Source organism: Leptonychotes weddellii, chromosome X (assembly GCF_054177405.1).
Source record: "Leptonychotes weddellii isolate Sample4059 chromosome X, ASM5417740v2, whole genome shotgun sequence".
Classification (NCBI taxonomy): Eukaryota; Metazoa; Chordata; class Mammalia; order Carnivora; family Phocidae; genus Leptonychotes; species Leptonychotes weddellii.
In genome coordinates, this window is record NC_138385.1 from 93,215,989 (window position 1) to 93,231,087 (window position 15,099).

Sequence of the window (15,099 nt, forward strand, 5' to 3'; positions counted from 1 at the left end):
TACCCACCCTTTGGCTCACTCAAGGATAAGAACAGTGTCTGGTTGCTCTGGGCTAAAATTTGTGCTTTGTTGGAAACTTCTTTGCGCAAATCCAACACTAGCAGAAGGCCCCACACCTCTTTCAGCCTTTTCTATCCGTAGGCACACCCGCATTCCTTCCTTCCTTTCTCTTTCTGAGATTAGACATTAGCTGCTTCAGTTTACTTCAGATTTAATTTTTGATGCCTAGTAAGAAAAATGAAAATGGGGGAAAACAAAAAATGGGAGTACAAGAATTTCTTTCCTAGTATGATATTTGTAATTTGGGAGTGGCAGCACACACACCTCTCCTCACAACATAACTCTGTAACTTCACTGTTTGTTTCTCTTTACTAGGTTTACGTATTATTTTTACCCTTGATGAGGTGGCCTTCATCCAGAATCTTGTTTTTTACATAGAAGCCGCATATAAAGTCGCTGTAAGTATCAACCCTGGTAGTTTTTCAGGTATAAAGTCACTGTAAGTATCAACCCTGGTAGTTTTTCAGGTGTCCCAGTTCAAAAGAATAAAAATCATACAGGTCTTGGAGGGCCAGGCTGTTTGGGGCTGATCAGAAAGTTAGCAAGATTCGAGCTCTAAGATTGTCACCTCTGCACACAAAGTACACATTTTTGTCCTGGGACCCAGTTGAGGAGTTGATGTTTTTGGAATGCACCACATGCTCTGTTTGACTCCTTTGTGCTTATTTTTTTAATTTTTTTTTAAAGATTTTTATTTATTTGTGAGAGAGAGAGAGAGCACAAGCAAGGGGAGCGGCAGGCAGAGGGAGAAGCGGACTCCCTGCTGAGCAGGGAGCCTGATGCGGGGCTCGATCCCAGGACCCTGGGATCACGACCTGAGCCGAAGGCAGCCGCCTAACCGATGGAGCCACCCAGGTGCCCCTATGCTTATTTGAAATAAGACCCTAACGTGTCCTGTAGCCGGCACACAGGCCGGCCGGAATCCGGGTGAAGGGCAGCAGCAGCAGCAGCTTGTCAGTAGGAGCTGCAGAGCCGTGTGGATCACCCCAGGCAGCCCACAGGCAGAGGGGCCAGAGCCGGATGTGTGCCCCAGGCCAGGTATGGGTGGCTGTAAATGTGTATAAAGCCCAGTGCCTCCGGGCTTCTGCTGATACGGCAGGTGGAGCCTCATGCACTTCTAGTTGTTCTAGAATAACTAACCTGTGGAAAGCTCACTGTAAGGGCAGTAAAGAAAGGGTAGGGTTTGGTTGGTTGGTTGGTTGGTTTTAAAAAGCCACTGTGGTCGAAAGCAAGGGTCAGCAAACATTTTCTGTAAAGGGCTCGACAGTAAATAGCTGTTTTCGCCTCCACGGCCCCTGTTGCTTCTCACGTCTGCCCTTGTCGAAGAAAGGCAGCCATAGACAGCACGTGACTGCGCGAGCATGGCTGTGTCCCAGATAGACCTTCTTTACAGAAGTAGGTGGCAAACTAGGTTGGGTCTGAGGGCTACCTAGGTCTAAAGAGGCGATTCTCAACAAGGGGCAATCTGCCCCTCCCAGGGGACATTTGGCAACGTCTGGAGACGTTATTGCTACTGGCATCTAGCAGGCGATGGTGGGGGATGCTGCGGAATGGCCCGCAGTGCGCAGGATAGCCCCACAACAGAGAATGGTCTGGCGCAAAATGTCAGTAGTGCCGAGGTCTAAAGAAACCAGAGGGGAGTGGAAAGGGTGGGACTTAGTTGGACCTTGGAGGGTGAGCAGGGTTTATAAGAGCAGAAGGGTGCGGGAATAGCGGGAGCAGTACCGGGCAGGAATGGGCTCTGAGTGTGGGAGGGGTCCTTGGGGAGAGGGGGTGTGGAGGGAAGGAGTAGACCTCTCTCTCCTGCAGGCAGAGTTTTGCACAAACCAAAGTCTGCTTGTGGGCATGCCGGGCGGGGGTGGAGGCCACATAACAGAGGTGTGGCCAGCCGCAGGGATTTGACAGAGCCACTGCTGAATAGGCAGTTTATCATTTGAGATTCTTGCACAGGGGAGTTAGCTGATTGGGCAGTTTTTGAGGATGAGTCACTTGGGTCCAGGGTTGGAGTGAGAATGGGTTGGAATGTGGAAAGGCCCAAATGTGAGGAGCACTGAAGGCCGGAGTCCTGGGGCTCAGCTAGAAGGCATGCCAGCAGGAAAGAGTCTAACGCCGCTCTGGTGTGCCTACGTCTAAATTTGCACATTTTGGAAATGTTCATCTTTGCAGATCAGATAATAAATACTGAAATTTTGGCACTGGTCCTGTTCTTGTTGGCTTGTAATTTTTCAGTAGTGCATGTAGCATTATTTCAAAACGGTATCCAGTGCTTGCCTTTCTTCAGTGAAAATAAGAATTATAAAAGTTAGGTATGCATATATCACATCCTCTATGGATGGAGTGTTGTGAGCCAATTCACAATAATTGGTTTTAAAAGACCAAGAAAGTTCAGTATTCTGTGCCTCAGTTTTGATTTTGGCCTCTGTTACTTGCTTAGCATTTTCCCCCAAGAGGTAACACTAGAAATAGGTATTAAATTATATTAAATGGCTTGGTTGGCTTCAATTAGTTATAATACATTTGTTAAAGTTTCTTTCTTCTATCTTACAATTTAATATAAGTTCAAAGCTATCAGCTAAATAGAGGGGCAGCATTTCATTTGATTTGAAGATAAATAAAACATTTTGTTCTCTACAAATCAAGAGTTTCTTATAAATTGATAACTTTTAGGAATAAGAAAATTGAGAGTGTCTTTGCATGCATTTTTGTTCCACTTGAGTATTTACTTGCAAAATTCTACACAGAGGTCAAATGAAGTGAAATTGAGGACGAGCACAGCCTGAGTATATAAAGCCATGAATTCAGTAACCCTGGAGAAGAGATATTCATGTTTCGTTGTGCCTGTGGTAACATAACGGAATTATTTTTCCATAGCACTTCTCCTATACCTCTTTCTCCTGCTCTGATTACTACCTTTTTCTTCCGTAGGATTATGGAATGTGGGAACGGGGAGATAAGACTAATCAGGGCATTCCAGAATTGAATGCAAGCTCTGTAGGGATGGCCAAGGTAACACTCTTGACCTGTTTGTTCTTCCTTCTGTGCATTTCTACTGCTTTGATTTGGTTCTCAGTCTTTAGGGGTTTGGATTTAATCTGATTAGCATATTTTTCAAAAGTCGGCTGCTAGTATGAAATTCAAGTGGCACATATACCCCAGCCTACTGAGATTACAGGTAAAGAATGTAGGTTTCCTTACCCTGAAATGTGCATGAGCCAGAAATTAAGCGCCCTTCTTCCTCATTATCCATTATTATCACCCACAGGTCTAAGGTCTTGCTGTTGTCTGAGCACCTGGATGTGTGATATCCAGTCGTCTTTTCTGGGTTATAAAGAAGGTTGAAGAAAATAACCGCTTTGTAGGGCAGGGCTTACAAGTTCAAGTCTATGGGGTCAGGTCAGGCAAGTAACATAAACAAATGAAGCAGGCCAGACAGAAAAATATTGAAGGGTACTGGGGACATTGGGAACTTTCTCTAAAGGTATTCCAATTCAAAATCATTTTAAAAATTTCTTTAGGCCGAACAGAACACGGCTGTGGGGCAGATTCAGTCCGCCAGCCACCAGTTTACATCTCTTGTCCTAGACATTTCCCTCCCTCCCGCTCAAGACTGAAGTATATCCTTGGATAGAATAAAGACTCTAGAGCTAGAATTTTCAAAGCAACAAGAAATATGTTCGGTGAAGGTCAACTGACAGAAAACGTACTTAATACTAAAAGAATTAACTTTAAGTGGCAGACATGCTAATGTTAGAATTAACACATAAAGGTGAAAGAAAAGCTGTCCGTGAATTTAGTGCGCTCCTCCCCCCCCCACACCCCCGCCAATGTTATGAACTTGTTAATATTTTATTTTTCGGTCAAATACTGACTTCATTTGGGGAAATGTTTGTCTATTTTCTCTTTCTTGTTTCTGCAAAGAGCAGCAACGTACAGGAAAGGCCCGATTCCACTGAAAATAAGGATAGAACATGTCTCTAGGACACTTCAGCTGAATTTTAAAGATGTGTATTTCATCACCTTTGGCAAAACATGTATGCTAGATCGCTTAATGGGAAAGGAGGAATACTGGATATGGGCATGTATGTTTACTAGAAAGAAAAAGTGATTCATACCTGTGCTTGTAGGCAGCTCTTGAGGCAATTGATGAACTGGACCTTTTTGGAGCCCACGGAGGACGCAAGTCCGTGATCCACGTCCTGCCTGATGACGTCGAACACTGCCAGGTAATAGCTCCAGCCTCTCATGGTCTGGACAGGAGGGAAGGAGACTGATGGAGTAGAAGACCTGGGCTCCGGTCACATTCCTCACCTTTCTTTCTTTCTTTTTTTTTTAAGATTTATTTTTAAGTAATTTCTACACCCAACATGGGGCTCGAACTCACAACCCTGAGATCAAGAGTTGTGTGCTCCACCGACTGAGCCAGCCAGGCACCCCACACTCCTCACCTTTCTAGCTTGGTGGTACTTGGCTTCCTTGAGCTTCAGTTCCCTCATGCATAAAATGGGCATACTGGCACCTTCCCCTCCTATCGCACAGAGTGGTTGTAAGGATCAGAGTAAATCAACTTAGTTCGTCAGAGCACCCTGCAAGCTGAGAAGTACTGTGTAAACCTAAGAACGATGGCGAAGTATATATATATGGAGTCAACAATCACAGCAACCTTGTTTGGCTGGAGGCAAAATCTGGTCTGATTTTTGAGCATATAGGTGGTTTCCTCTCAAGTTTCTTTCATGATGCCACCAAATTGAATGACCGGCAAGCAGTAGTTCACTTGGGGAGGGGTGGAGACGGGTGGAAAGGATAGTGGAGGAGAGATGAGATGGGAGAAATGACAAATTAGTAGAACCTGCATGAAATACAAGTCAGAGAAAGGAGTGATTTCTTGCAGATTAGGGGACTCCATTGAACAGACAGTAAGTCACCCGTTGCTGGTCAGTCAGCAAACTCTTAGTGAGGGCCCACTGTGTGCCATATCCCGTGCTGGGGTTATGGGAGTGAGAGCCGTGTAAACTAGTTAGCAGAAAGCTTCTGGAGGGAGTGTGTGTTTCCAGGCAGAGAGCTTAAGGGAGAGCAGCTAGTTAAAGAACTGGGCTTAGGGGTCAGTTCGCTTGAGAAAAATGAAGCTTTATTCTGCAGCTGAAGGGTTCCCCATCTTTACCCCCTTTGCAGCTCATCCATTTTCCCACAATAAATAGTCCTTAATGGGGACTCTGCTGTTTCTTGGGCTACAGTTTAATAGAGTCGAGCTGATGTGTATCTTAATAATGCCTAGTCCCTAGTGGAAACTGTGTGAGCTCTGTAGCCAGCTGGGCCTGGCTTAGGATCCTTGTTCTGTCACATGAGGCTCTGTGTCTGTGTCTCAGCCCTCATGCGTGAACTGGACAGAGTATCCAAATGCCTTCTTTATAAAATGGAAAAAAAAAATATGTTAACATTTATTTATTTATTATTTATTATTTATTCTAGGAATGCAAAATTGGTTTAACATCTGAAAATCAATTAATGTAGTACACCGTGTTTATATGAGATTTAATACGCTTATGTTTGCAGGGCTCTAGCCCCGTGTCTGTACACATTAGATCCCAAAGTCAGCTCCCTTCCCTTCCCAAACTTATCATTTCACCTTCCTTTAGTTTACAGTGCCTAGTCCAACCACCTTATAATTGAGGCTATATTATAGTGCCACTAAGTAACCCTAGTTCTAGGATTAAAGTAATTCTGTTATTTACCATTTTGCCTGAGTGTTTGTGTGGTCTCTTGGATTTGACTCCTTCACATGGGTTTTGATCACCCAGTCATGTTCCACAGAAGCCAGACATTTCTCTGTGCTGGCCCTGTATGTGTATTCTTTTCTGTCTTTATTTTCACAGCCAGGACACCCTGGCCTGCTGACACAGTAGCCCTTAGTTCCTCCCCTGCATGTCCGAAAGACACAGCAAAGTCAACAGAAGGCCCCCAAGGGAGGGAGCCCAGCAGTTCTCAGCATGGGCTCCAGGCAGTACTGTGCTCTCCCTGACCCTCTCCTCTCCTGCGAGAAACAGGAGTCATTGGCTGGGCAGGTGAGGTCCCCCAGTGGGGGCCGTATTGGTAGGAAAAAGCTCTGCTCAAAATCGGCAAACTCGTTTAAATGTTTCTTGGGTCTAAGGTCATGGTCTCTAGATACTGTATGCAACTGTTCATGCTTCCCAGATTCAAGCCACCTCTTTGTTTCTCATTCAGTCTATTCTGTTCTCCATGCTGCCAAGAGCATCAACATCTAAGGAGATTGACGCTGGACTTCTTTCCATTATCTCTTTCCCGGCCTTTGCAGTGGAAGATGTGAACCTCGTGAATGTGACCAAAAATGAAATTATTTCCAAGCTCCAGGTAAGGGTTGATCATGCTGGTGCCCTTCTGCCCTGTGTTAAGTGCCCCTTTCATGATGACATGGAGCAGTTCACCCAGGCCTTGGTTCTCCATGAGGTCAGTGGCTTGGTTTATCTAGGCGGAATCCAAAGCCGAGTGTACGGGTGAGAAAACAGTCTCAGACTGATCAAGTGCCCTAGTTCTTTTCCTGGTAGCAGAGCTTGAACTCCAGCCAACTCCATAACCTTTGAACCCCAATTCGTACCCCTCCTGTACTTCTAAAGCAGAGTTTCTTAACCCTTTAGAGATTACAGACTTCTTTGAGAATCTCTTGAAAGGTATAAGGTCCCTGCCAGAAAAAAATGTACACGTCCCAATATCCTACAACTTTACACACAATTTCTGGGGGGTTGACAATCCCAAAGTTAAATCGAGCTTAAGAAAATCCCTGCTCTGAGGTGAAATGCAGGAACTATGACACAAGATACCAAACTGAGAATGTTATTAAATAGCCCAGGCAACTGAACTTCTCAGTAAAATGATCAAGATGTAAGTTTTCTTTAAAAAAAAAAAAAAAAAAAGTAAGTTTCTTGAGCCAAAATCTTCATGTTGATGATCCCACTTAGATTCTGTAAAAAATGCTTTTAGCCCTTGGATACAAAGGGATTGAAGGGTCTCCAGTCATATCCCCAAAGAAGCTATCTCATGGTTTCGTGGAGAAAAAGGAAGCTCTTTTAGCTTGTCCCAGTAGGCAGGGAGTCAGTGCAGGGAATGAAGTGTTTAAAGGAGGCAGGTTCTTGGCTGGGCCTCCCCAGAACTCCCAGAACTCTATGGGGCTGGCCGCTAGGAGTGCGCCGGCCTCTGCAGCCAGTGCCAAAGGAGCCCCCACGCACTTAAGAAACTGGGGAATGGACACCCAACACTGTGATCCAGGGACTAGGGAGGCAGATCGAGGCCTCAGTGCCACCATCCTTCTTCCTTAACACCTAGGAAGCTGGAGAGGATTACTGGAGCCTGCCCCAAGAAAACCAGCAGCAAGAGCCCTAGGCCAGAGGAAGCCCCACCCACCCCACCCTGCCTCTGCTTCCACCTCGCTGCATCCAGAGCCTAATTGTGAGGAGTCTGGAATGTCCTTTTGGTTTTCCAGTCTTTCAAGTCAAAGTAGTCCAATCCAAGTATCTGCCCTGATGGCTTCTGTGAGCGATGAGGGTCCCTCTGCATCTTTGCGTGATACAGCCAGTCAGAATGAGGGCTGGTCATTCTGTGAACTGAGTAATTACTCTCCCAGCCCTGATACTCAAATGGGAAGTTTTGGCATTCCCTTCTCGGCACTGATCAACCCTGAATTTCCTTGGCTTATTACTTAAAAATAACTTTTTGTATTGATAACGAAGAGCACTTGGTACACATTTCATTACTAAAAGATTCATGGGAATGGGGGTGAAGGGCCAACATGAATCAACATAAAAAGACAAAGAAATTCTTCTCTTTCATCAAATGCACTTTTTTTTTTCTTTATCTTCTTAGGGCCGTTATGGATGCTGTCGCTTCCTTCGAGATGGTTATAAAACCCCAAGAGAGGTTGTATTTAAATATTGTTTCGTATGATTCCTTAACTGCTTCATATTTAAATCACCACTGTGGTGTTCTCCCTCTCTTGATTATAAAATTACATGTTAGAATATTGGACAGGGAAGTCTTAATTTTGGAGACAGCAAGGCTGGAGTTAGGCAGTAGAATAATAAGATCATCAGGAGGACAGCAAGCTGGTGGTTTAAAACCAGCCTGTAGGCAAGGACAAACAGTTCTGTGGCTCACATGATGTGTTCAAGAGCAACTGTGGCCTCCCTCTCGAGTTGCTTTGCCATAGTGACTGATAGAGTGATTGCAGTGAAACAGATAGTCTGCTGAGCACTGTGATAGGAAAATTGCTATTTATTTGTTAGCAATCTAGGAAGCTTAATATAATAAACCACCAAGGAGTCTTGTGTACATTTCTGATAGACGTTTCTGAAATTTGACCATGGAAAGCTGCCAGAAATAACATCTCCCCATTATAGCCAACTCCTAATCCTAGCAGCCGCAGAGATGCAGTGATTCAGAAAGCCAGGGAAGCCCAGTGAGGTACAGGGGAATTATATATGTAATCTGACAGCACCTTTCAGAAGGTTTCCTGTTTGATTCCAGGACCCAAACCGATTACATTATGACCCTGCTGAGCTCAAGCTCTTTGAAAACATTGAATGTGAATGGCCTGTGTTCTGGACGTATTTCATAATAGATGGGGTCTTCACGGGAGATGCCGTTCAGGTGAGAACATGCTGGGTGCTGTGTTGACAATCAGCATTTTCATTCCTTCGGTGTGCTGCGTGTTATTAGAACATAAGGTTATGCAAGAATTTAGGGCACCGTTTCAGTTATCTGTTGTCGCTTAACGAGCTTTCCCAAAATGTGGTGAATTAAAGCAACGGCTATTTTGTTTATTTGCTCATGATTCCACAATCTGGGCAGGACTCAGCAGGGACAGGTTGTCTCTGCTTCGCTTGGTGTCAGTTGGTTCACTGGGGCTTGGAGGATCTACTTCCGACATGGCATCACTCACACGGCCGGCAGCTTGATGCTGCTCTTGGCCCAGGCCTCGCTTCGCCTCCATGTGGCTAGCTTGGGCTTCTCACAGGGTTGTAGTGTCTGAGCAGTGAGGCTTTTCACCCGAGAATGCACAAGCAAGAGCTGCTAAGCTTTCTTCAGGTTTAGGCCCCGAACTGGCAGTGTCCCTCCTGTTGCATTTTTTTTTTTTTTTAAGATTTTATTTATTTATTTGACAGAGGCACAGCCAGAGAGGGAACACAAGCAGGGGGCGTGGGAGAGGGAGAAGCAGGCTTCCCACCGAGCAGGGAGCCCGATGCGGGGCTCGATCCCAGGACCCCAAGATCATGACCTGAGCCGAAGGCAGACGCTTAACTGACTGAGCCACCCAGGCGCCCCCTCCTGTTGCATTTTTTTTTTTTTTTTAAGATTTTATTTATTCATTTGACAGAGGCACAGCGAGAGAGGGAACACAAGCAGGGGGAGTGGGAGAGGGAGAAGCAGGCTCCCCACCAAGCAGGGAGCCCGATGCGGGGCTCGATCCCAGGACCCTGCGATCATGACCTGAGCCAAAGGCAGACGCTTAACTGACTGAGCCACCCAGGCGCCCCCTTCTGTTGCATTCTAATGTTTAAAGGGTCATGCCACATTCAAGAGGAGGGGACTGCACAAAGGCCTGAGTACTAAGAGGTGGGGTTCATCGGGGACCACAGTCGACTACAGACAGGTCTGGTTGTCCTGTTGTTTTTTTCAGACCAGCCTAGGCTTTTGCTGTCTTCAGCTCTAGTATAAAGGTACTGTCAGCTAACATCTTATTTAATGTAACAGGATTCTAGCGGGTTCCCAGCCTCCAGCCTCACTCCCTGCTGTTTCTCTATACCTGTTGCCAGGGGCATCTTATTAAAAGGCAAATGAGATTATGCTACTGCCTTACTTAAAAGCTTTGAAAGGTTCCTGCTTGCCTTCGGATGAAGTCCAAGGTCTTCTCCTGTTTTATAAGGCCCCATAAAATCTGGCCCGATTCCTTACTGCTTACTTACTTCCTTGAGTTCTGTGATGTGAGTGCCCTGAAACCCTTTCAGTCCTCTGAAGAAGCCATGCTGTCTCCCCTCTTCTCAAGTGCCCAGGCCCTGCTTTTCTCCCTCAGCTGTCTCTCTCTCCCTCACTTGATCTGCTGCAGATGTCTCTTCTTTCAGAAAGCCTTCCCTGACCCTAAACGCTGGATCGATGCCCCTTTTATACGTCCCACAGCACTTAGCACAGTGTGGCCCCTATAGCTGTATTTAGTCTCCCACTACCTGTCAGAGCACCCTGGTAGAGGTGGTGTCTGTCCAGTTCACTGATACATTCCCTGTGCCTAGTACACAGTAAGTGCCGAGTAGAGATTTGTTCATGCAACGTTCATTTGCTCGAGACAGATTTCTTTAGCATTTGCTGCCGTGCATACGTTGGTAAGTAGAACAGACCTGGCCTCGTGAAGCTTATGTGAATGACTGACAAACTCAAATGCTTTAGTGTTTTCTTAACCCGTTCAGACCACATGCACTGGGGTGGGACGAGCAATCCAAGGTTTATTTTGGTTTTGAAAGCTTCCTCTGCTCAGAAGTTCTGAGAGTGGTTTCAAAAGTGGCTATCGGGGGGCCAAGGGCAGGCTGCCCCAAGATGGGCCACTTTGGCATGAACATTGTTTTGAGTTAAAAGTAATCAAAACCCAGTAGATTCGGGAAAACTCTTGACCTCCCCCTCAGCTGCCTGCCTGTACCAGCAAGAGAGCTATTAACAGAGGTTCCTCTTTACTTAAGAAACTTGTGTGCATAGCACGGCCACCTTTGTTTTCCAAACATCTCCTCTCACCTTCCTGCAAATGCCCTTTATTCCCTGTGTGTCCTCAGAACCGCACCCCTCTCCTGAGCTCAGGAGCTCATGTAAGCCACTTGGTGCCTCACTGTCTTTGGAATATCCCATCCGTGTGGATTCCCCGTACATATATATAACTAAGTTTGATTTTTTTCTCCTGTTAATCTGTCTCATGTCAATTTGGTTCTTAGTCTAGCTACAGAAGGACCTTGAAGGGCAGAGAAAATTCTTCCTCCCCAACATGGTAGTAAGCTTGAAATGTTAATGTTCCCCCATTGTTGATTCTCACTGTTATGCTTTAGCAATTATCTTGGGTCTTATGTTTTCTGTCTCTTTATCCCAGAACTGAAAGGTCTCAAAAGGATTGAGTTAGAATTTCAATTGTGAGGAAACTTGATAATTATTAGAAACAAAAAAGCTGAGAAGACAAAAAAGAATGTGCTCAGGACCTTATTTTTTAGGTCTCACAGAATTTACTGCTCTTATGCCTATTCTGTCTTTTCCACTTGCTGCCCAATGACCTTTAAAAAATGACACACTTGGGGCGCCTGGGTGGCTCAGTCGTTAAGCGACTGCCTTCAGCTCAGGTCATGATCCCAGGGTCCTGGGATCGAGCTCCGCATCGGGCTCCCTGCTCAGCCAGGAGCCTGCTTCTCCCTCTTCCACTCCCCCTGCTTGTGTTCCCTCTCTAGCTGTCTCTCTGTTTCAAATAAATAAATCTTTAAAAAAAAAGACACACCCCTGGTCAGATTTTGCTGTCCACAAATTTCAAAAGAAAAAGAAATGAGATATAGAAAGCGTTTGACTAGGCTCTCTAAAGATGAAACGTGTTAAACACCTGGGTGGCTGGTTAAGGGTTTTCCCTCTTTTGTTTGTTCCCTTTTCATATGTAGGTGGTTGTTTTTTTTTTTTTTAATCACTGCCTTTTTAATTGAATGGAAATGTTTACATCAACAGCTTTCATTATATTGAGTAGTGCATCCTAAGAATCGGGGTACATGGATCATAGGTACATACACTTCCTTTTCCTCACATCAGGTGCGCTTTGCAAACATTTCCTGAGCAGTAAGTGCTCGAATGAGGGCCTTTTAAGTGGAAAACTACTGACAGGTAGAACCGGGATGCCCTCCTTAAGGTCTGGCCTCCACTCCAAGAAGCTTATATAGTCTAGCTGGTGAGACACAATTTACGTACGTTGAGAAGTTAAGGGTGAAATATTGAAGTCGTGAGTTAAAGACCCACAGAAAAGGCCAGTGCCTTCAGCTCCTTCTAACCTTTGCTGTCAGCAGGAGTGCTGGTTCCTCCTGCACTCCCTAACTGGAAGGTGTTCGTGCATTTCTTGACCCTGTGTCCTCCTAATAATCTGTTTGTTGCCCAGAGAGGTGTTTTTCTGTGATGCACTCCCCTGGCAGTATTAATGGCGCCCCTCTCATGCTGTGGGGATGGGGCTTTTTTCTAGGTGCAAGAATACCGAGAGGCCCTGGAGGGAGTATTAATCAGAGGCAAGAACGGGATCCGCCTGGTGCCAGAACTGTATGCCATCCCGCCCAACAAGGTAACCAAGCACTGCGTAGCTAGAACGAAGTGAGTTCGTGCTTGGCCTTTTGGTATTTTTCATCCCCCTTTCAGACCTAACACTTTTTGTCCAGCAGTGGTTTCTAAAGCACCACCCTGCGTACGGGGCACAGAGGGGTTAGGGTGGCAGCTCTGCCTCTGTGAGGCTGCCAGCTAGTGGGGGACGGAGGGCAGGCACAGCAGCGGTGCTGCAAAATAAGAGGTACAGGCCAGGGGAGACCCCAACACCTGCACGGGGAGGCAGGGGCTGGTGCTTGGGTCGAGGGAGGCCAGAGCCAAGCTGTCTTTTGATCCAGACACTTTGCCGCCTTTGCTTTGCATCAACTATTGCTCATTCAAGATCTTTACAGTCTTTCTTAACACCACTTACATTTCAAATAGCCTTAACACACAATCGGATTGTGAAAGCAATCCTGTACACTGCAGAACATCCAGGATTCTGTAGAAAGAAGAACATACTTCTCTCTGCTCTTACTACCCAAAGATAACCAAACTTACTCCCAAAGAGAACTCTGACTATTTTAGAGACTCTCCTGCCACACTATTATCCTATTTGATTACTTCATTACTGACACACTTTAATTCTGTTCAGTTTATGAGTTTAAGTTCTTCTTAATATTTACTACTGCAGCAAATTTTAACAATCTATTAATAACACCACTGATTAATCCACAAGCAGAGTATGACTCCCCTCATGGTGTGATTTTTTCCCTTTTGGAGAAGGATTTCTTCAATTGCTTTGTTTTCCGGAGGGGAAAAAGTGGTCACTAACATTACCCCCAACCAATGTTGTAATGGCAAAAAACCCAAGGTCGGGGGCACCTGGCTGGCTCAGTCAGTGGAGCATGTGACTCTTGATCTTGGGGTCGTGAGTTTGAGCCCCACAATGGGGGTAGAGTTTACTTAAAAAAAAAAAAATACAAAGGTCAGCATGGAGTTTACAATAGAGAAAATTGCAGACTAACTTTTACAATGTGTAGCCAGCACTGTCCATCCCAAAACAACTGTAGCTAATTTTGATGAGGCAGAAGCCCCCAGTGGATCCAGCTTGTTGAGTCCCTGAAGGAAAATTAGTGATCAGATAGTACAGTAGTGTTTTCCTCAATAAATAGTGCCACCTTCTGGTAATTTTCTTGCAAAGGCACACAGAGTTTATGAGCCCCTGGGGATAACAAGACGGGAGAAAGCTGACTTAGCTTCCGGCGATGCCCTGCCGTGGCTGTAGGGTGATGTTTTAGATCATTGTACCCATAATACAGACAAGTGTAAGCATGAGCTGTGGAACTTCTTGTTGCCCAGAGCTGTGCTCAAAGGAGGCAGGCCAGGCTTCACGTGCCTGTCTCTGTCTTCTGCCATCGGTGTGCTTGTGGACAGAGCACTGGCCTGGAGTCAGGCCTGGATTTGAGTGCCACTTCTACCGCGTTGAGCCATGTGGCCCCCACACAAAGGCCTTAGCGCTGCGGCCTCCCTCCCGCAGCTCTCACACAGAATTGGCCTGGAGGATCGAATGAGTGGCATTTTGTAAATCCTCAGTGCGCTCCCCAGTAGGCAGTGATGTTGGCCTTCTTATCCTCTGACATTCTGACTTTGGGTTTTTCTCTTTTTGCCAGGTTGACGAAGAGTATAAGAATCCCCACACAGTGGACAGAGTCCCTCTGGGGAAGCTGCCCCATCTGTGGGGTCAGTCCCTGTACATCCTCAGCTCGCTGTTGGCAGAGGTAGGGGACTTGGGGACTTCACAGACTGGAAACCATCTGATTCGAGGTATAGGGGACCCCGGAAGAGCATAGGGGCTCTCTGCCCCATGTGGCTGTGAATGTCTTTGGCATCTCATAGTTTTAAAGTCAGCTGGAGCGGGTCAGCTCTGAGGCTTGCCACCTGGGCTTGTGTGTCCATATTTACACTAAACTACTTCAGAGTCAGCTACATGCCAAGCACTCCCGTCACCCCCCGACCCCCATATTCCTGGTCTGTGGCTGGAACCAGACGATGTATGGGTGATGTTATCAGATGGGTTCATCTGTCCTCAGAGGCTCTGCCCAGCTGACTACCCTGGGCCCCTGGGGAGAGGTGTGGATGAAAGAGTCCAGGAGAAGAGCTGGAAGCTCCAGCCTGTTAGGCTGGCCTAGTCCTGGGCGTTCTGTCAGACTCTAGAAGTGGGGAGGGCGTGTGTGGGGGGGGAGTGCGGGGAATGAGTTGTGGGACCCATACCACTGGGGTTCCCGGTGTGTAAAAGGAGACCGAAAGTAAAGCTGTCACAGTGGAAGTGGCCCTTAGGAGCTGTGGATGCTGAGGTGGGCCACTTGTTTCATGGCTGTGATTGCCTCCTCAATTTCATGGTCATGTCCTTGGGAGTAGGGACTGTGTCTTCAACTTCTGTCTTTATTAGGAGGGAAAACCATGTCTATCTCTTGGAAAGCCAGCTCTGCCTCTGACTAGCTCCCTGACCTCGCGAGCCTCAGTCTCCTCATCTGTAAAGAGGCTGGGCTTGATCATTTCTGCTATACTTTCCAGCTCCAGTTGCTGGGTCAGTGGCATGAGGAACAAACAACTCTGCTCCCATTGCCTCCTCGTCACTGGAAAGGCCTTCAGTTAGGCCCAGCATTAGGTCCGATGCCTCCTCAGAACTCCCAGAGCACCTTGATGCCCTCCCTGAGGACTCCGGTCATTTATAGA

General features: G+C 46.4%; 1 protein-coding gene across 10 annotated transcripts in view; it reads left to right on the plus strand.

Moving 5' to 3' along the window:
• Nucleotides 1-15,099, plus strand: part of PHKA2 (phosphorylase kinase regulatory subunit alpha 2) — a 78,103-nt gene that overhangs the window by 30,977 nt on the left and 32,027 nt on the right. For 8 of the 10 annotated variants that reach the window (XM_081809083.1, XM_081809090.1, XM_081809088.1 and 5 more), the window contains 8 exons: nt 376-458; nt 2,986-3,066; nt 4,185-4,283; nt 6,280-6,426; nt 7,933-7,986; nt 8,593-8,715; nt 12,308-12,403; nt 14,034-14,141. In XM_081809083.1, the coding sequence (XP_081665209.1) occupies nt 376-458; nt 2,986-3,066; nt 4,185-4,283; nt 6,280-6,426; nt 7,933-7,986; nt 8,593-8,715; nt 12,308-12,403; nt 14,034-14,141 (791 nt within the window). Of the gene's footprint in view, nt 1-375; nt 459-2,985; nt 3,067-3,987; nt 4,092-4,184; nt 4,284-6,279; nt 6,427-7,932; nt 7,987-8,592; nt 8,716-12,307; nt 12,404-14,033; nt 14,142-15,099 lie in introns of those variants that run through there. The other 2 variants (XM_081809086.1, XM_081809092.1) reach the window with 2 other exon arrangements.